The sequence below is a fragment of the Trichechus manatus genome, unplaced genomic scaffold (assembly GCF_000243295.1).
Source record: "Trichechus manatus latirostris isolate Lorelei unplaced genomic scaffold, TriManLat1.0 scaffold00245, whole genome shotgun sequence".
NCBI lineage: Eukaryota > Metazoa > Chordata > Mammalia > Sirenia > Trichechidae > Trichechus > Trichechus manatus.
Window position 1 is genome coordinate 703218 of NW_004444181.1, and position 22930 is coordinate 726147.

Below are 22930 nucleotides of genomic sequence, written 5' to 3' on the forward strand. Positions count from 1 at the left end.
AAAAGCCTAGTCCTGCTTGCCTTACACAAGTAGAAGGTGGTCTATGTGATCCGAATTTTAGGAGCATGGGGAGTGTATCTCCCAAAAGTGTTTTATCTCCCTCAGATGAACACTTAAATCCCACTATTAGATCCATTGTTTTTAACTTTATCCATCCAAAGGCACAGGCCATTGTAGTGCAAATGTCCCTAGATTTTAGTCGTTTATATTTCAGTACAAATGAACAATATGCATTGAAATATAAATGACCTACGAACTTTTTGTCCTTATGTTTTGATAGAAGGAAGGGAGACCTTAGGAATGAAGAGAAAGTGGAATAACGCTGAGAGAATGCAAGCTGGATGTGCTGAGTTCTCCAACATATGAACAAAGTAAATTAAAAAAAAAAAAACTAGTCCCTTATGGGAGTCCCTGGGCGGTGCAAACAGTTAATGCACTCGGCTACTTACAAAAGGTTGGTGATTTGAATCCACCCAGAGGCCCCTTGGAAGAAAGGCCTGGCAATCCGCTTGTGAAAGGTCACAGCCATTGAAAACCCTATGGAACACTGTGTTCTACTCTGTATACATGAGCTTGCCATGTGTCAGAGCTGACTTGACAGCAACTGGTTTGGTTTAGCTCCTCACTACCTTTAAAATGTGGTTTATAACCTATTAAGTTTCAAAAGCTTCCCCAATAAAACCACTGTTTAAGAATGGATTTTTGTCATCCTCTTCTTCCTGATCTAAGTCAACTCTCTCAAGGCTAAAGATGTAACAGACATGCTTGGAGTGGAGCTGGGAGGGCAAGTGGGGACTGTCCACTGGACACGTGATCACAAGGGTCTAATGGAAGTGTTAAAACAATGGACCCTTACCACAAATATTCCAACAGCCTCCTTGAGAACACAGAGATTCTTCTGAAAAACCATCCTTTATAAAACATTTGAATATCATATATTTATATCAAGGCAAAATAAACACCCCTTCCCCAGCATTTTAAAGTAGATGTGGCTGCTGTGTTAACATTCAGGCAAAGATCCCAGAAATAAAAGCAAACTGAAAAACGATCATTCAAAGGAACCACCACTCACCTAATTTCCCCGATAATCGTGTTTGTTTCTATATCAATATCCGTGTAGAAAAAGATTTCATTCATGCGGTAAGACTCAGGCTCTATATTTAGTTAGCTACAAATAACACTAGGCGTTGCGCTAAATTTTTATGTACATTATCTCATTGAAGCCTGCACAAAATCCCATATAGTGGATACTGCAGTTACCCCATCTTATCAAAGAGGAAAGGGAGGCTTCCAGAAGTAAGCGATTCGCACAGGGTAACAGCTGATAAGTGCTCCAACAGGGTTTGAATCCCCTGTGACTCTAGAACCTGAAATCTGAGCCTCCACACCAAGCTGCTTTCCCACACACCTGCACTCAGACCAGTGCGCTCACGGAGGGAGAACCTCCCACATCTTAGACAAGACCGCGTGAGCCTGAGGCCTGGAGAAGCAAATCCCATCCTGCTGCTGGCAAGTAAACTTCACACGTGCCATTCTCATAGACAGGATGTCACATCAACCCACTTCCAAACTGGAAAATAACAAAGGAAACAAATTGTCTTTTAATGAGAAACTAATTTGCTCTGTAAGCTTTCACCTAAAGCCCAAAAGAAAAAAAAAATTGTCTTAAGTTTTATATATTTACATCTGGTAATTTCTGCCTTGGGGGAGCGGGCTTGTTTGTAACATTTTATAATGCAGTATGTCTTATGAATTTTATTATTTTACTTTATATGTGTGTGTATATATACACACACATATATATATACTTGAATAATAAACCTAGATTTTAAAAGCTCTGTAACTCAGGATCCCAATGTTGGATCCACACACACACCTCCTTGTCCTGAGTCTTCCCTCGCTGCAGATTCAGAATCACCTGTAAAGCTTTTTAAAAAATACGTGGCCAGGCCCCACCCCCAGTCTCTGAATTAAAAATTCTAGGAGGGGGAACCCGCCGTTTTACGAAGCTCTCCAGGTGAGTCTGATGTGCAGCAGGGCTAAAAGCTGCTGTTTTAAATTGGCGAGTACCATTTAGCAGTTTGGTAAGATCACAGGTATATCAAAACAACCCTTTTGAGGAAATGTGCTTACTCATTCCCTGGACATGAAAGCAGTGAGTGGAAGCTGAAGTTGCCTGACTTCACCCAGCACTGGATCACATCACTCCACATGCCCTCACCTCTCCAGTGACTAGGGCTGGTCTACGGTGTATACAAAAGCAGATTTCCTCGTTCAGGTCACTATTTCACTGTATTGTGCTTTAGATCTTTAAAACCCATTGCCGTCTAGTTAATTCCAACTCATAATGACCCTACAGGACAGACTACAACTGTCCCAGAGGTTTCCAAGGCTATAAATCTTTATGGAAGCCGACTGCCGTTATCTTTCTCCTGTGGAGCAGCTGGGGGGTTCAAACCGCTGACCTTTAAGTTAGTAGCCAAGTGCTTAACCACTGCACCAACAGGGCTCCTTAGATCTTTAAAAGCAGAACCATTTTATACCACGAGAAGTACTTGTAGTTTCAAAGGGAACGACCAAGCCCCATTCTCACCCCACCCTACTATTGGACTTCTATGCAGCGTTTCTCTGCAACAGTGAGTCAAAGATGATTCACCATCCAGCTCTACCTTGACCAATTTAGCATATTCTGCTGAGGTAAGCTTTTCTCTGTGGCTGACCTCGGTCAGGCTCAGCTCTCCCACCTCTTGCGTGTTAATGATCCATGCACCAGCCACACCTGCTAGGCCAGCTTCTCAGCCTGCCCCAGTGAAGATCTACCTCCCACCCCACTACCTGCCACTTTCTCCCATGGCGCTGGCTCTACCCTCCTCCTGAAGTACTCTGGGGCAATTAATGAGTAAATACTGGGAGGAAATTTACAAGAATAAAATAAAAACCAAAAAAATCCCAAAGGTAGCAATTCAAAAAAATTTAATTGGAAAGATAATCAGATAAACTATGGTCTTTCAAACAGACAAAATGTAATACCTATGTGGCCTTTCTACATGTTGCAACCTGAAAACCCTTTGAATATTTTTCTAGATATGAGAATGTGTGGTCAGTCCGCTCACTGATGCATCCCCTACCGGCATTATCTTCCAGTATAAATGAGCTGCATTTATTTGCTCTATTTCCCCTATCCTCCACCAGGAGTTTGGCTACCATCTTTCTTGACCCAAATTTTAAAATCAATTTATTGGCCAACGCGACGCCTAACCTGGTCCTCTGCTCCTTCAGAACCCAGTTGAGACTAAACAATGCTAATTGTGAAAGCAAAAGGAAGTGAGTTCAAGGATTCCTGTCTGAAGCAGCATCCATACATTCTGCTGGGGAATGCAGAGAATTCTTGCCTCCCTGAATCTGAAATTCACCCCCCACTTCTCACTTTGCAGAGGGGCACACTCTAAGCGGGGGAGGGAGCTACAGGGGAGAGTGTTTTCAGGTAAAGAAGCTGCACATAGAAAAGCAGCCTGTGGGGTTATAGGTACCAAGTTGTTAACTGTATGCGTGCAGTCAGTGTTCAGGTGGAGAAATATCTTGTCTTTGAAGACTACTTAAGAAATTAGAAAAAGTAAACAATTGTGCTGTCTTACGGTGAATCGTATTATTTTATGTTACAAGAACTGCCTGGTTCTTTACGGCCTCTCACTGAGAGCAGGTGACATCTGGGCCCTTGACTATGCATACTGCTGAGGAGAAAGACAAGCGCGCAAACCAACAGACCACCTACCTTACTCAACGAGTCTGCCATCAAAAAACTAATGCTTTAAGCACATGTGGAAATGACTAACACAGGGTGAAAACCCAATTGGCATTCGCAGGACAGCTCTTAGTGGACCCATGTAGAGTACAGCTATGCCGTTAGAGGAAGTGATAAAGAATAAAGCTGTTTTCTTAAAGGTTTCCTGTTCTTTGCACCAAGTGACTTGATGTATGTTATCCTTCTAGGAAACAAGTCTAAGTAAGGAGATACATGGTTAAGAAAATAACATCTGCTCTAAATTCTTCCTGATTCCAAAGGCTTTCTAGCAGGGCTTTGAACCCGTTTGTTCTGGTTCATGCCCCTTGCTGAGAATTTGGATTTCTAACAAGTTCCCTGCTGAGAACTCACACTTCCACCCCAGATATAATTAATCAGAATTAACATTTTAACAAGATCTTCAGGTGACTCTTATCTAAAAACTTCCTGGGAACTTGTTAGAAATCCAAATTCAAGGGTTTTAACCTGAAAGAAGCAGTCTGAAGCCCTGCTTTCTAGTGCCTGGCCAGTAGACACACCCCAGGTGGAATTTTACAAAACCTGAGTACAGGCAGTCCTCGGTTACAAGCGTTCGGTTACAAGCGTTCGACTTACATACGTAGTTATGGGTCAACCCCCATAAAGCCTATTATATTAAAAATTCAAGGTACATATGATGGTTCATAATAACAAACAGGTGCCAATTTGCAACACACGTGAAAACATTATTAGTACTATATTATTTTAGATGTTTTAGTGTATCTGGAAGTGTTTCTTTAATGTTTTTTATACATAGATACACTATATACTAAGACAAATATTTGATTGACTTTATATACGAACCATACATAACTGTTTCAACTTACGTACAAATTCCACTTAAAGACAGATTTAAGAACAGAACTTTTTTTGTAATCCGGGGACTTGCCTGTACAGTCTCAGTATACCAAAGCTGGGCACATTCCCCTCCTCCCCGCAACCCTTTAAATTTTCAAACTTTTTCACATATGGCACTATGACCAAGGCCTGTGTCTGGAATAAACCATCTGGTCTACTATGTATGGTCACCACTATAAACATGCATATAAAAATGAGTTCTGAACTTGTATCCTGGAGGCTAACAAAAGAAAGGCAAGTCAAAAGGAATTGGGGAACTGGCCTAGAAGAAATTTAACATTTGCTATCTTGTCTTTATGTGTATTTTCTGTTTCTGCATTTCCTTATTGTAAGAATGTATCACTAAGTTTAACAACAGAGGAGCTGGAAAAGAGGGTACAGTGGCAAACGTGATGGTCATTCTGGGAGCCTTAAGTAATTTTCGCAGCCTTGATGATTTCTTACATAAAGTTCTAATATTCATGAAATAAAAATAAGCCTCAGTTTTCTTTAGTCCAATATCACAAAATATGTCACTTACCTAAGTTAAAATTCTCATACCCTAAGAAAAAATTAAAGTTTTTTCTTACATGTAGTAAATTCAGATTTATCTAGCCAATCTGAATTTTACAAAAATCACATTTAACTAAGTAAGTTTCTTATCTCCAAAAGTCAACTTAATATATACTTCTGCAGGTTAATTTATAAAACCAGAAGACTTTAGGTTAGAAACTCACTGTGGCAGGAATTCTAGAACTTCTATAAGACAGTCCCTGAAATGTCCCCATACTAGGATTTGGAGAGGGAGGAACAATAATATTTGTATACTGTCTTGCTTCCAAGCAGGTCAAAGCCTATTAGAGAAAAATCATCTAACCTCCACTTTCATTCTAAACACTACAAACTAAAATGTGAGCACTCTGAATGAGAAATGGTGGGAATATGGTATATAAATAATCATTCCATTTTAAAAATCAAAATGCTGTTAAACCTCCAATTTTTACTTTCCGAGATTTTGGAAGCCTATGTGGATGTAGCTAATATTTCCTCTCTTACACATCAGACTACACTTTTACTCAGTATACCTACCAGACCATTACCTGGACCAGGTTAATTGCATAGGAAGATATTTTTAACTATGTTTACATTTTTCTTAATTTTAAAAAAGCATAGTAAAGACTCTGAGGACAAATTATTCAACTGTTTATCATACATAAGACCGCATGACTATAATACAAAGGGGGGTTCTTTTTTCATTTAACGTTACAATATACACAGCAAGTCCGGACTAGATCTTACAATCTGAACACAGGTATTTAACCTTTTCCATGCTGTTTATGTTTACAATGCACAGAAGTCCTGTAACCAAACTGTGTAGTAAAGCACACAAAACTGGACTGTAACATAACACAGTATGCAGAAGCAGTGGATTGTATGTATGATTTTCTTTATGTAAATATCGGTTTAAAAACTGCTTTTGTTTTTGGTGCTTACTAAGATGTGGCAACCAGCACAGAAAAAAATGACCTGACCCATATAATATCTGAACCTTATATTCCTCAACAGCAGTAACTACTGAATTCCTTTTGATATTGCTATACTCAAAATGATATCCTTTTATTTACTGTAAACCTTTATGAACCACCAAGTTCAAAAATCATCCACAGGCTTGACATTTAATTACAAAATAAATATGGATTTCCTGATTAACAACAAAAAATTCTGTGGTTTATGAAAACGGATATTTCCAAGTTTCCATTCACATTTACATAGTTTTAAGCCTTTCTTTTTGTCACTGGTTACATATAAAAACCTTCTTTTGTTCAGAAAAACTGGACCTTGTCAGCCACATGGAATTGACCAGTAAAAAGTAATGTGGTGTTCTGCTGAGTTGTTCTGAACAGGGTTTATTGGCAGAGGTAGATAACTGCTGCTTTTCTAGGCTTCTTTTGATCCTGGACAGGTAAAATTACTTCTCTCCATTCTCCCAATTCAACCACTCAAAAGTATAACTCCCTAAAATTGGTCAATTTAAAAATGGGAACACAAATTTAGCAACTGCCAGACTGTGTTACATTAAGGCAGCATAATCTCAAAACTAGGCACCTGTTAAATACCAGCCTGTTACCTTCAGGTCGTGCGTGAGAGTTCGGCTTTACTCGTGCTCATATTCGGGACCTGTTTGTGCAATCAAGGTCTTGCTTTCAAGTTTACAAGTAGGTTAATCAGGAATACAAGGATCAACTGCTGGTTCCACAGCTTCTGGATCCAGTGTCCCTTTCCCTTCGGAAGCCTGAACACATTTATAATGTTTAACAGATGTTGTAATCTTGAGTTAGATGTCAATCTATTATGTTCAGTACACAGATTGCTGTAAATGTATTGGCTATGGATTCAACAACAGTTCCAGTTTTGTTTAAGCAATAGTACAGCCATAATTTTCAACTGACATTTAAAAATGGTCTAGTTACACCTTGTGTCAAAGTGCAGAACTGCTACATTATTGGTTACAGACATCTATGTGCTATAAAAACAGCTTTGGTACAATAAATTATCAAAAAAGAAAATAAATTTTTGTAAAATTCACAGCATAATTGTGAGGCAAAAAAGCAGTCACATAAAATTCTGCATTTTTTTAAAAATGTTCAGGATGAACAGAAGACATCTTTGTGCAGAAGAAATGGTGGAGATACCACGTGCCGAGAAAAAGCAAAAGAAAAAGTAAAAAGCAGGAAGGGACACAGCTGTAGCTATTTTCATCAAAGCAAACCACTACTTCTGTGACCTTCAACCAATAAGGAAGTCAACTTTATGACACACGCAAAGTGACCTTGCAATACCTTACAATTAGTGGGTCACAAAAGTCTATTTTAAAAGAAAGGCCTCTTGAATTACCCATTCTCTGTGTTTTCAGCATTAAGGACTGTCTGCAAAAGCATGTCCAAAAGTGATTGCATCTGAAATGGCAGGCTCTTCTAATTTAGAGTCCAAATCCATAAGGCCAAAGGTTATCCCAAAGACCACCACTCAGACCTCCCCAGGACTGGCCATGACTGACCCGTTGATTGCTTCTCAGTGCACCTTGGTTAGGAGACCAGTCATGTTCCATTACTATATCTCCCTGCGGCCTCGAAAAACAGGAGGCCCACAGAATCCCACGTAATTGCTGCTTTGCTCCTCAGTAGGTTCAGACAGGAGAGTTCTGATCCCCGCCACTTAGCATGCTTACTGTGCCTTACAAACTTCAACACAACCGTCCCTTTCGTACAGCTGAAGATGATGTTTGTGTAAGCTGGAGGTCCCTCTTCCCTACAGTACTGCATTTCCGTGCCCAAGCGTGTTTAGAGGACTTAAAAACCCAAACTGCCCACCCCCACCCAAAACAAAACAAAACAAAAACAGGGAAAGGAGAAACAAAAAAGGGGAAAAAACACCCTTACGGGGCCCTTGATGCAAATTATGTGCAGTGCCTTTTTATTTTAAAATTAGTTGGCAAATGACCAAGACCAACATCTGACCATTAACTTTTGTTGAATAGAAAGACAAAAAAACCCACTATGACTGGGATGTGGCAAGTTAAAACAGGTGAGGCAAAAGGAGAGGTGCTACCTCTGAGCTCTCCATGAAGATGGGTTTGGACATGGCTCTTTAAAAAACTTCATTGTCCCTCTGCAATCTTTTCAAGTTTAAAAAAAAAAGAAAGGGTCAGCTCTGCCCTCTTGTAGCGGTTCAGTGTGTTAATCTCCTTCTGATTCAAGCAGCTTTGCACTTTGTTTTTGGAAAAAAACACCACTTCTATAAAAACACACAAGAAACAAACTCAAGTTTCAATTTAGTCACGAGCTAGCTACAGGACTTTGTTGAACACAAACTCCTGTCATAGGAGACTCTTCTCTATCAATTCCTTGTCTCATTGTCAGATGTCCTTCAGTCATGTAATGTGCAGGACCTGTATTAGCAGAAAATTGGTATGTTGGATGTCCAGCTATGCCAGTCTCTTGGCGGGGATTGGAGTAGACGGTTAAATTAACGTCCATAGCTCCATTCTGTCCAAAGTCCAAGGTATTAGCAGCCACTGGGCGATTCTGGTAGGCCTGATTGCCTTGATTACCAGTAGAGGAGGAAGATGTAGAGGAAGAAGTAGTTGAGGAAGACAGGGATGTCATGGAGTGGTGACTGTGGCCAACCTCCATAGAATCCTGGGTAGAGGAGCTATTCGTTGGAGAGTTGTAGACCCTTGGCCTGGTCCGGTTACCCAAGGCTTGTTGTCCATGGTGGTGGTGGTGGTGGTGGTGATGGTGATGGTGATGGGAACTATTTCCATGGTGATGATGCAATGCATTCTGTTGAGGAGCTACATGAAACGTTGTTTCTTGAACAGGATGAGTTTCAACAGTGACTTGTGTAGGAGCTTCGGTGCCTGACCAACCAAGAGGAGCCGGAAATTGCTGACGCACCTGTAAGAACAGATTTTAACAGAATTTATTCAGCACTGTTTCCATGCTTTTATCTTCAAAGTCTATTAACACTAGCATTTATATTAATTAGGGAGAAAGAGTTTTGAAACATTTAATGTGTTAGTGCAAGATTCCAATTATGTTCAAGAATAAAAAAATGTTACTATGAAAACTTCAGTTTTTAGTAAATTACATCCATAAATGGGCTCATATATTTCATTAGCCACTTCCTTTCCTTGGGAGTGCTATTATGCTCGGAGTTGGCAAACTTTTTCTATAAAGGGCCATGTAAGTATTTTTAACGGATCCAAAAGGAAGTCTTCACTTTCCCCACGAAAAGCCCTCCTCTCTCTACCCTTCCTGTTTCAATGAAAGCACTACTATAGGCTTGCTATGAGTCGGAATTGACTCGACGGCCCACAACAACCACATACATCTAGCTGCTCAACAATCCCTCCATCCGATCCCTAAGCAAAGCCCTGCAGAGTCTACTTTCATCGTGTGTATTCCAAATGGCCCCTTCTCTCCATCTCCACCACGTCACTCCAATCTAGGCCACTGACATCTCTTGCCAAGAGTAATACAACAGCTTCCTAAACAAACTCCCTGCTCCCACCCTTGCCCATCTCCAACCCATTCTCCAGAAGAGTCAAAGAATGATCTTTCTAAAATATAAATCCTCTCTCCCTCTTTAAAATCCTTTAATGACTTCTCATTACACGTACAAAAACAAATACAGGTGATTCTTGTTATTCATAGTAGTTATTCTATAAAGTCCCAACAAATACTGAATTAAGTGAATTTTGAATCAGCCGGAAACAGGCCATTGGAGCAACTCAAACTGCTGCTCTGTGCATGTACATGTCTGTGAATGACCCCAAAAGTGCAGTGAGTATTGGTTTTGGGGTTACAAATAACTTTAGTGAGTAGGCACATTCACAAATACATAATCCATGAATAATGAGGATCCACTGTAATCCAAAATCCATACAATGAGCTGCATATCTGCCATTCCTTCTATCCTCTACCTGGCCAAGATCATCCAAATGCCTCATATACTAAATATCTAATCAATGAAGATGGTGTCAAAACCAAAATTTAATTAAAAATACTACTGAAAACAGCCCCGTAGAAAAATACAGAGTTCTCAAAAAACAAAATCCTAAAGGTTCTTATTTAAAATATGAAACTACTCAAATTCATGCATAATAATAAACAAAATAAAACCAGAATACCATTTTTTTTCATTTCATCTACTGGCAAAGGTCCAAAGGTTGATCACACTGACTGGTTCTCCAAACTCTACTGGTGAGAGGGTAAATTGATAAAACTCTCTGGAGTTTTATCAAAATTAAAAATCGTATTACTGTTTAACCCAGCAAGTTTCTATATCACTGATAAATTACACATATTAGAATGATATACACACAGCATTATTTTCACAATAGTAAAAAAAGCTCTCTATATACTGATACAGAAAGATCTCCAAAATATAGTTATATGTTAAATACGTGTGCATGGTATCCTACTATCTGTGTACAAAGGTTGGGAGCAGAATATAGATTTGTATTTGTTTGTATGTGCATAAAATATCTAAGAAAGGATACGCTAATAATTTAAAAATTGGTTGGCGAGAGGACACAGAAGATTTCTCACTGAATCTCCTTTTATACTTATTTTTTAACCATGTAAATGTATTACCTATTCAAAAATTAAATAATAAAAAAGAATCTGAAGCAAATAAGGCAAAATAACTTTGATTAAATATGGGTAGGAAGTAAACAGGTGTCTTAAGTTATTCTTAGTACTTTTCTATCTTTGCAATATTTAATATATTTGGAAGGGAGGGAGGGAGGAAGCAAGGAAGGAGTAGTGATATTTAAGTGAAAACCTGAAGCATACATAGTAATTACCAAAGCAAAGAGAGGGAGAAAGAGTATCCCAGGCTGAGAGCACAGTAAATGTGAGAAGAGTGGGAGAGAACATGGTGTGTTTCAAAAAATGGAAAAAAAATAAAAAATAAAAAAAATCCAGTAAGATCAGAGCTAGTGAAGGGAGGAAAAATGGCCTGGTAGAGGCCAGATCACGGCAATCACTTAGATCGTGGTAAGGAGCCTAAATTTTACTTTAAGTACAAGGGAAAGCCAAAAGTTGGCTTAAAGTAGGAAAAACAGCAAGATCAGATTGCTCTTCTGAAAGATCACTCAGCTCTAGAGAAGGGACTGGAGTTGATGGGTGAATGGAATGCTCGAAGACCAGTAAGATAGGCTGGAGATGGTGGCAGCAATAGGCGAGAAATGAGGTAGAGAGAATAAAAACATTATTCACAATCCACATCATTTAACTTTCATTCAGTGTGGGGGGTGAGGGAAAGGAGCAAAGGATAAGCCCCTACATTCCAGGTTTATGACTGGAGCAAATGGTGCATGCGGGCCATTTACAAACCAGCTAACACTGGAGGAGCTGGGGTGAAGGTGAAAATGATGACATCAGTTTACGTGACGCATTTGCAATTCCGGCTGGTGAAACTTTCAAAGTGATGTTTATAGTAAACAATAGGAGAATAAAGACTGTGGGCTCAGGAGTGAAGTCTAGGCCAGAAATAAAGATGCAGGAATGACTGACATAAAGATGGTAACTGAAATCACTGGTAAGAGTGGGTGAGATCATCCAGGTAGAGGGGAAAGTGAGAAGAGACAGGCCCCAGGGCCAGGCCCCAGGAACACCAGTGTTTAAGTCGTGGATGGAAGAAGAGAATCCAGAAAGAGAGACAGCCAAGTAGAGGCCACAGGGATGGGGAATGAAGGGAGCATCCTGTCAAACCAGAAGGAGTGTTTGAAAAAGTGGGGAGAAGTCAACACTGTCAAATGTTGTCAAGGGATGAAGAAAGGCAAGCAATTAGAGCATCCACTGGACTCATCAACAGAGAAGAGAGCTCCCTGGTGACAGTGGCCGTGGAGCTGGAAGCAGGACCCTAACTGGAGCAGGCTAATGAGTTTTTAAAAGGTAAAGAAATGAATAGAGACCACAGGTGGCAGAAATACAGGGTAAGGAAGACATGGGGCCAGGGAAAGGTTTTGTTTAAGATGGGAGAGACCTGAGAATGGTGAAATGCTGATAAGAGCAGTGAGCCAGCACCAAGGAGAGGCTGAGCGGAGCTAGAGGAGGGACCAGGAGCGAAGCCTGGTGGAGGAGCAGGAGGAGACGGGAGGGCACCAGGTGGGCTTGGCCTCGGGTGGGAAGAAACATGGCTTCTCATGAAAAGAGGGAGAAAGAGACACAGACAATTGCACAGGTAGGTAGGACTGTATAGTCTATGATAAAAAATTAAAGACTACTTTCCTTACAAAGCAAAGAGAGAGTGAACACAGAGAAGGAAGTCAAAAAATTTAAGAAGTGCAGAAGACTTGTTTAAGACTGCCCAGTGGAGGTAGGTAAACACCAATTAATAGTGGTAACAATGTGACCATGTGTGTGACTTTGTCCAGTCACATTCAGCAGCCCCAGTCACAAGAATGAGGATGATACTAACAACTTTCACTTTTATTTCACCCACCAAATAATACACTGACTTCTTACCTTAAAATACCATAACGCACTTCTCAGTATAGACTAACTTACTACCTTACAAAAAGGATTTAAATACTTTTACCACCACCACCTGCTTCATCCCAATTTTAAAAAAATTACTTAATTAGATCTTCTTCTTTAACAGGCTTAAAAAAGCAAGTGCAAAAAAACACAGGGGTAAAAATCAAGTCATACACTATTTCAGAATCCCAGATAATGAGTGCTAAAAGATCATGGGATCTTTTGTATTATATATATATTATATATTTCAGGTATACATATGGTATATATATACCTGTAATATATGATATATTACTTAGTATAGCATAGTAATCGAGATCGTGACCCAGGGAAAGTTACTTAACCCGTGAAGTCTCAGTTCCCACTGTAAAATGAGGCTCAAACCAGTGTGAAGCTCAAAATGCTGTTGTGGCAAATGAGATAACACAGGAAAAACGTGGAACAATAGCTGGTATGCACCCAATAAATGTTAGCTATTGCTAAACAAGGAGGCAGAAACTGGAAGGACGTGCTCCTTTAATTACAAGTAAGTTACATTTCCTCATAAATAAGGAAGCTATGAACTTTTAGAGTAAATGACTTATGACTAGAAGGGCAATGCTGCCAAGCCCCAGGGCGGGAGCCGTGAGTGGCCGCAGTGTGAATGCTGACCTGGGGGCTGTGCGTCTCACAGTCCATGGCCTGGACAGCGGCCGTGAAGTGCCCCCCACTGTGCCGGTGCTGGTGCGTCGGGTCCGACCGCGCTCTCCCACTGTTGCTCGTCCCCGATGATCCACCTTAAATATCACAACACAGCACAACTTGTGAGTTTATTTTGTTCAAGTTCATGCTCCAGTACCGCATTATTAAAATTGACAACCTATCACAAAATTGTAAGATTTTCTAGCTAAAACGAAGTTCTTTCTCATCAACCACTGAACTAAAATACAATTACAATCAAGCTTGGTTAAGCTAAGGGAAAACATCAGCATGTGGACAAAGCAGTTCCACTTAAAAACAATTTTAAGAATGTTTTAAATAAATAGTGTGTTTTCAACCAGCAAGCAGAATTTATTACGTAATTTAAGTACTGGCGCTTTAGGGTAGATGAATTTATTACTAATACAAAGAAGAGATTAAGTAAAACCATTCCTCCCCACCCAATTAACAAATTTTACCAACACTTTAAAATAACCCCATTTTGCAAAAAAATACAAAACATTTCGAAGTCTAAGTCTAGCATAAAGAACAGACCTGAGCTTGACGATGTACTAGAGGTGGTGCCTGAAGACTGTGACTGCTCCATTGCCGGACTTGTGGATACACTATTACTTGTATTTGTACCTTCATCAGCTGTTTTCTTGAAAAAACTGTGCTGCAGGGCATAGTACGGTTGGATTCGTGTTTTGGGGTCATAATCAAGCATCCTTAATATGAGGTCTTTGAACTTCAAGTAGTCAGCTACAGTATGACCCGATTCCCCAGCACGGCGCCCACCAGGTCCTCCTGTTTCTACTCCAAGGATATTATGGAGTTTACGGGTTCCTGGTGGTTTGTACTCCTACAGGAGAAGAAAGAGAAAAAGGTTTTCTTTAAATTTGATGGAATAAGTAAAAACCTACATAATTTAACTTCACAGATATTTTAACATACTATTTGTTGAGGCCTTTACTAAAAGGAACAGCTTAGAGTTAGACCTTCCGTATTTTCACACATTACTATTCTGAACATAATTTTGAGAGCAAAGACGACTTTAAAGATCATCTAGCCCAGGGAGCAGAAAACTATGGTCTAGCTCAGAGTCTGGTTTTGTATAGGCCTAGCTAAAAATGGTTTTTACATTTTTAAAGGGTTGCAAAAAACAAAGAAGAATACGCAATGGAGGCCCGCAAAGCCTAGGACATGCACTCTCTGGCCCTTTACAGAGGCACTAGGCGGTGTGCCGAGCCTGCCCCAGCCCAGTGGTCCTGACCCTCTCTCCTGCCCTAACGCGTGGAGAACGCGAGTACACTTCCTTCAGGAGCACTGGCTCCTACAGCTGCGGTGACTGCCCCAGGGGAGTACATCCATGTAAAGAATCACCACCTGTTCATATTTAAAGAAATTAAAACCAAATCATTTATGCTTCCCTCTAATGTATTTAATATTTTACTTTAACGTGTGTTGAGATGTTTTTAGAAAAGTATTTTTATAGATAATAGTATAACCCTTAAGCTGTTGTTGGTAGTTTCCGTCGAATCAATTCTGACTCATGACGACCCCATGCGTGCAGAGTAGAACTGCTCCACAGATTTTTCAAAGCAGCGACCTTTCGGAAGCAGACTGCCAGGCCTGTCTTCCGAGACACCTTTGGGTGGACGCAAACCACCAACCTTTCAGTCAGCAGTCAAACATTTAACCATTGGTGCTACCCAAGGACTCTTAAGATCCCTAAGAATTCTGAATTTATTCAAACATCTTTAGACTTTTGCTTCTAGTTACAACACAGAAATTTGCAAGAGAACACTGCTCCCACTCTAAAAGTGAGAACAAGCCAGGTAAACTACAAAATCATTGCTTTTTAAAAACCTATCAGAAAAAACCGAGGACTCAAAGAAGCCAGAATCAACTAATTCTAGATAATGAAACACCTTTGCTAGGAGAGAAGAGAGAGCAGGAACAAGCATACCAGAGATGTGGTAAGGAGAAACCTGACCAACTCTGAACAAACTCCCAGTTGGCCAGTGAGGGGAGGCCCTGGACAGGACCAGGGATGAGAGCCAAGAGGGGTTCCCCCAGGGCACAAAGAGCTGTGACTGACTGCAAGGTTGGGGGCAGAGCAGCAATGGGGAAAGATCTCCTGGTGGGGGCAAAGTTGGCAGTGAGACTGCTGGCCGGGCAGTAATACACATAGAGACTTCTGGAGTCTCCCATCCGGTGCTCAGAACACAAGAGCTGCTTAAGGGCAAGTCCTGATTTTGCCTTCAAAACATATGAAGCCAGTGGTAAATCGATCCTAAGTCATACAGACAAACAAAGCCCAGATCCCCTAAAACTACAAAGGAGACTGGCTCGGCCCCACACTGGTGACCTGACAGAGGAAAAGGTATCCATCTTTCTGAGGGGACGTATGACTGACTTACATCTTTACTGTTCTTAAATACAGCAAGTCTGGCATACGTTAAACAATTACAGACACAAGAAGAAGCAAAAAAGAAAAAAGAAAAGAGGCCCATAATCAAGAGAAAAAAATAGTTAAAAAGAAGATCCACATAAAAACAGTCCCTGGATGGCCCAGATGTTGAAATTAACCAACATTTTAAAGTAACTATGATAAACAGGTTAAAGAATCCAGTTTAAAAGGTGGATAAAACTTTTTTAAAGGACAAATAGAAATGCGAGAATTAAAAAAAAAAAATGATCAGAAATGACAAATCCATTTAATGGTTTTAACAGCAGACTGGACTCAGAAGGAAAAAAAAAAATCAGTGAACTAGAAGACAGGGCAACTGATATTATCCAAACTCAGACACAAAAAGTAAACAGAATAAATAAACCAGAGCCCTCTGGTATAATATTGAGCACTCTAGCATACCTCTATTTAGAGAACCCCCAAACAGAAAAAATACCAAAGAAAGCCATATTTAGGGACATAAACAGTTTTGGTTCAATCAAACTGCTGAAAATTAGACATAAAAATACTGCTCTCAGCTAGGAGTTAGAGGGAGACACATTCCACGCAGAGAAGCAGTGGTAAGAATGGCCAATGACTTCCTATCAGAAATAACGAAAGCCAAAAAACAATGTCACAACATCTGTTTTCTTTTTCTGAAAGAAAAAAATAGTGTTCACTCAGAATTCTATATCCACCAAAAATAAATTCCAAAAATGAAGGTAAAATAAAGACATTTGCAGATAAATGAACACTTGGGAGAATTCATCAACAGACACCATTCACTATAAAAGAAAAAGTTAAAGGAAGTTCTTCGGGCTCAAGGCAAATACCAGATGGAAGCCAGGAAACCCAGAAAGGAATGAAACAACAAAAACGGCAAATGTATGGGTAAATATAAAAGATCTTTTTTATTACAATTTTTATGTGTTTTTAAAATTTCTTTAAAGGTCTGTTTTTTTAATTTAAACAGCCAATAATGTGCTGTGGGGTTTTAACATACGTAGAAGTAATACATGACAAGAACACAAAAGATGGAAGGGGTTAAACAGAACTATACGGTTATTACATTGTTTATCATGTGATATAATATTATTTGAAGGTAAACTGGTAAGTCAAAGATGCGTATCATAAAAGAAACAAATAAAAATTACACACACAGGAACAGAAATGGCTTAAAAGTCAACAGAGGAGATGAAATACTAAGAGTATGAGATTAACCCAAAAACAGGCAGAAATGAAGGAACAGAGAACACATATAAGACAAGTCTTAAAACCAACCCTCTGAATAATTAAACAGGCTAAATACTCATTGTAAAAGATTATCCGACTGGATTAAAAAATACAGCCCAAGGGTATGTTCAATATATATAAAAGTCATACTTCAAATATAAAGATATGGACAGGTTTAAAGAAAAAGGGTAGAAAAAAATAATACCATGGAAATACTAAGAATAAGAAAGCTGATATGGCTATAGTAATATCAGACAACGTAGACATAAAGACAAAAGTATTATTAGAGATAAAGACGAATATTTCATGATGATAAAAGGGTCAATTTATCAAGAAGTCATAACAATTCCCAAATGTGGACACAGCTATTAACAGAGCTTCAAAAAGCATAAAGCAACTAAAGGAAATTTAGGTAAATCCAAAATTATCATTAAAGATTAACACTTCTCTCTTAGTTATTGAAAGAACATACACATGTGTGCCCTCACTCACACACACACAAGGTAAGAATACAGAAGATGTGAAGAAAAACATAAAATGACTTATATTGATGTTTACAGACCACCACACCAAACAAATACAAAATACTGATTCTTTTCAAATGCATATGGAACATTTACCAAGAGAGAGTACATACTAGGCTGTAAAATAGTCTCAATGAATTTTAAAGGAGTAAAATAATAGATTTTGTTTTTTTTTTTTTTACCATGCCTAAAACCAAACCAAACCCAATGTCATCAAGTCAATTTCAACCTATAGTGACCCTACAGAACAGAAGAGAACTGCCCCACAGGGTTTCCAAGAAGCATTTGGTGGATTCTAAGTGCCGACCTTTTGGTTAGCAGCCAGCCGCTTAACCACTACTCCACCAGGGCTCCATTTCTGACCACAGTGCTACCAAATTAGAAATCAATAACAATAAAAAATCCTCAAATATTTTGAAATTATGTAACAGAATTCGAAATAGTCATGGGTTAAGGAAGAAATCACAAGAGAAATTTAAAACGGTTTTCAAAATGATTAACTGAAACGTAACACATAACATGTAAGTTGCAGGATGCAGCTAAAGCAGCGCTTAGAGAAAAATTTATCCATTAGATGCTTTTATAAGAAAGATTTAAAATCAATGACCTAGGTGGAAGCTAAAAAAAACAGGGCACATTCAAGCCAAAGTAATTAGAAATAAAGAAAATAATAAAAAACAAAAATCGACTAAATAGAAACTAGACAAAGAATGGGGGGGATCAACAAAGACAAATTTGATTGTTTGAAAAAATTAATAAGTGATAAATCTCTAGCAAGACTAATCATGCAGAAGAGAGAAAACACAAATGACCGATATCAAGAATAAAAGAAAAACTATCCCTACAGATCCTCCAGAAATTAAAAAGATAATAACAAGATACTATGGATAATTTTATGCCAACAAATTTAACAACTTAGATGAAAAGGACCGATTTCTTGAAATACACAATTTACCAAAATTGACTCAAAAAGAAAACCTAAATCACCCTGTATTTATCAAAAATACAAGTCACAATTAATAAACTTCTAACAAAGAACACCCCAGGCCATGATGCTTTTTGTTTCACTGATGAATTATGTTAAACGTTTACTAAAGAAATAATGCCAATTTTTCCAAAGTATTAATAAAGAATAGTTCCCAACAGTTTTATGAAGCCAACCTAATCCTGAGATCCAAATCTAATAAATATTACAAGAAAATTTTAGGCAATTATCCATTATTAGCACAGAAACAAAACTCCTTACCAACAGAGCAGCAAATCAAACCCAGCAATATATAAGAAGGATAGTATATTCTGGCCAAGTTTGGTTTATCGTAAGTTAAACATTCCAAAAATCAATTAATGTACTTCACCACATTAACGTGAAAAATCACATGATCATCTCTGTAGATGCAGGAAAAGTGTGACAGACAACATTCAAAGCCCATTCCTGATTTTTGAAAAAACTCTCAAAAAACTAGAAATAGAAAAGTACTCTTTTTCAACCTGAAAAAGGAAATCTACCAAAAAAAAAAAAAAAAAAGTACAACTAAAGTCACACTTAATGTTGAATGATTGAATACTTTTACCATTAGATTGGGAACAAGGCGAGATGTCTGCTCTATCACTATTCAACAGATGGAGATCCCAGTCAGTATAATAAACCAAGAAAAAGGAATAAAAGGTGTACAGGTAGGAAGAGAAAACTAGAAAGGTCTTCATTTGCAGAGGGCATGACTGTTTAAGTAGACAACCTTACAGAAACAAACAAAAAAAGTAACTTTTGGGGTGGTGGAAATATTCTATCTTGTTTTAGGTCGTGGATACATCATTGTATATAAAGGTTAAAGCTGAACTGGACACTTAAGATCTATCCATTTTATTGTGTGTAAACTATACCTCAACAAAACAGCATCATTTATAGTCTCAATTCTTCATCTTCCTTCTTAGCCAAAGAAAAACATTTATTGTAGCTATAGATAATATTACTGGAAAACTTTAAAATAAGTTCTTAAAATAAAAAATGAAGCACTAAAAGTAACAATAAAATCAGTGATGGTGTGTGCACATTTTTATACCTACGGTTAAAAAGCCTTAGTGTATCCTTCATAATATGACTATTTGACTATGGATTTTTTATTGTAATATCTACTTTTATTAGAGGGAAACAGTTATTTTATACTTTTAAAAATTATGATTCTTAATTGCTAAATGTCGCTAAGGGAAATCTCATAAAATCTAAAGTTAATTACTATGTATTAAATGTAGATTAAGATACTCACTTTCAATTTAAAAAGGGAAAAGGTTTATCACTCATTTCTAAAGTGCCCCCCACCAAGATAATAACAGTTGCTTAACTGTGGTTTCAGAAGACAGATTTTGGGATGGGGGGAGGTAGTTTTATTTAGGGGGATGGAAAGGCAGGAGCAAAAATTTTAAAAACAAGGAAAAAAAATTCCAACAGGAAAAGTGGCAACTTCTATTGCACAGAGAGAGAGAATATAAAGGAAGTCTCATATCCTTTATGCAAGTTCAAATCAAATGGTAGTGGTTGTCTTGAATGTTGATGAGCTAAGGAGGATACGCAGGCCATGTTTTGGTTCAGTAGGAAAAGGGGTCATGATTGACAAGTTACATGGACAAAGGTTAAAGAGGGACTCAGGATGTTTGCTTGGTAGTTTCCATCTTCCTCATGGGAAGTGGGCATAATGCAGCAGCTGAAAATTTAGAGAAAAAGGCAGAATGGACTAAAAGTTACAAATCAGTTGTGAAAGATGCAATTACATATATATATTTTTAAATGTTTTAAAGTAAATTATTTGATATTCAAAGTTGAGTCCACAGCTATGTGGAGGTGAATTAAAGCAAACCACTATCATCTTCAGTTCCTTGAAAATGACACCTGGTGGCAGCATCACTAAAAAGCATGGGCAAAACAACCACCGGAGCAAAAGTAAAATCTCAAAACTACAAGTCACAAGGTAACGTGTACATATATCACATGCAGTCACGTATCTATATGTTATATTCATTTTATACTAAGATCAGACTGGATTATAAAAATATGATTATAGACATATAAAAATACAAGCCAAGATGCAAAATTACCATCATTTATCCTATTAAATTGACATTATCTCAGTATCTGAAAAAAGTACTCAGAAAAAAGAAAATTACTAAAACAAACCTAATGTTTTAAGAATTTTACTTTTAAAAATTTTGGAGATACAAAATGATTGCTATCAGGTCAATGAACTAGGAATCTGAAATCTATCAAAGGACCACTTAGTCAGTTCATATCCTTTAAAATAATCTTAATCACAAATTTCTTTAGCAATAATCCTCTTCTCCCATAGTCCATCAACTTTAAAAAAAAAAAAAAAAAGCCATTGACTGCAATCATAACTTCTGTTCACAGCTGCAGTATTGTGAACTGTGGCTTCACTATATGCTCAAGCTGGGAGAAACAAAGGTCAAATTTATTGATTCTACTACTGATGCAAGACATGGTGATTTGATCAGCAGCCTCCAAAAAAAAAAGGTGGTTTTCAAAATGAAGTCTTAAAAGGAACCCTAGTCATTAAGCAAACACTGGTCCGTACAAATAATTCAGGTCAAACTATCATTCAACTTTTAAACAAAATATGTACCTAAGTTATCAACAGTATTGTTAACTGTAACACTGATTTCAAGTAAATACAAAATGAACTATAAAAAGATAGCTCCAGTGAAAGAAATAAAAAAGGATTAAAAAAACGGATCCCTATTTTACCCGTTTTCCATCTTTGGTCTTCTTTAAGTTCCAAGTGCCATCCGGCAACTTCTCAAAGAACTTTCTTGCTTTTGGTGCTTGGTCAAGAATATGAGCAGGAGGAATACCCAGAACTTCCACTATTTTATTCATCTGATCTACCTGTATATATTAAAAAAAAAAATCTGTAACTTCTAGTGTACAGTCTCCTTCAGTCCATTCATTTATTAATTCATTCACTTACTCATTCATTCATTCATAAATAAATTAAGCATCTAGCATGTGCCAGGCACTGAGCTCCCTCCTTCCACAGAGAGGAAGGCAGACAATTAACAAAGAAATACCTGAATCTACAGTTAAGTCAGAATACTATGGAGAAAAAGAAGGATGGTAGGAAGTTTTAAAGTTTTAGTTTTTGGAGTGTTTTAGTTAAATAACCATTACTAAAAATTCTACAGGTTTAATAAAGTCTAGATCTAATAAATTTTTTTTTAAAAAACTAGATTCATTTCCTCATTCATGAAACAAATACTATTGCCTACTATATACTTGAAACCATGCTCAGCAGTATAATATAGCAGCAAACAAAAAGACATAAAAAATGCCTGCCAAAAAGAAGTGTATATAATTGTGGGAACAGATCAATAACAAACACATTAAACATATTATATCAAAAGATGATTTCTATTGAGAAAATTAAAAGGGGATGGGGAGTGAGAGGAACCCCTGTTGGTGCAGTGGTTAAGAGCTATGGCTACTAACCAAAAGGTTGGCAGTTTGAATCCACCAGGTGGCTCCTTGGAAACTCTATGGGGCAGTTGGTTTTTTTTTTTTTTGTTTGGGGAGTGAGAAGGGGTATGACAACTTTAAACAGATAATCATGAAAGGTTTCTTCAGAAGGTAACATTAGAAAAAAGACCTAAAAGCAGTGAGGGAAAGAGCATTTCAGGCACAAGAGAGACCAATCGCACAAAGACCTTGGTACAGGCCTGTGTGTGATGCGCCTGTGCCTGGCGTTTCCTAAGGACAGTAGACAAGGTTGTGTGCTGGGTGGGAGAAGGAAGGAGAAGAGTAGGGGACAAGGTCCGAGGTCCCAGAGAACAGGGGCCAGAGTGACTAGGGATTTGAGCGCTACTCAAAGGATGTGGTTTGTACAATGAGTGACACAGGAAGCCACTGGAAGTTTCAGGTCATTTTAATATTGCTTAAGACCAAGAAAAATACTCTGGGGCAATATTATTTATATTTAAGCAAAAACAAACAAATACAATGGCAGATGCCGCCAAATAGTAACTCACTCACTGTAGGTGAAGTGAATCAAAACGAGGAAGAGACAAGTTTCTGACACTACCTATTAATAGCAGTAAAATCCAGTACAAGTCATTTAATTTCTTTGGTTTTTCTTTTCTCATTTACAAGTGAATAGACTAATCAAGATCAGCAATGGGTCAACTTTTCTTTAAAAAACAAACAAAACAAAACAAAAACCCCACAAGTGAATAGTTTTCAAACACATGAGAGCCAGATTCCCCTGACTCAATGGGAGCATGGCCTCTGCCTCACTGCCTCTCTACCCACCCCCCGCTCTTCTCTCCCTCACCACCT

At 38.2% G+C, this 22930-nt stretch overlaps 1 protein-coding gene across 13 annotated transcripts in view; it reads right to left on the reverse strand.

Annotated features, from left to right (window-relative positions):
* Positions 1-5771: 5771 nt before the first annotated feature.
* The window catches only part of DYRK1A (dual specificity tyrosine phosphorylation regulated kinase 1A), a 147582-nt gene continuing 130423 nt past the window's right edge, over positions 5772-22930 (reverse strand). For all 13 annotated transcript variants that reach the window (XM_023724440.1, XM_023724438.1, XM_023724439.1 and 10 more), the window contains 4 exons: positions 21347-21487; positions 13939-14245; positions 13357-13481; positions 5772-9114 (listed from right to left, as the gene is read on the reverse strand). In XM_023724440.1, coding sequence (XP_023580208.1) covers positions 8494-9114; positions 13357-13481; positions 13939-14245; positions 21347-21487 — 1194 coding nt within the window. In that variant the 3' untranslated portion in view covers positions 5772-8493. The remainder of the gene's footprint in view (positions 9115-13356; positions 13482-13938; positions 14246-21346; positions 21488-22930) is intronic.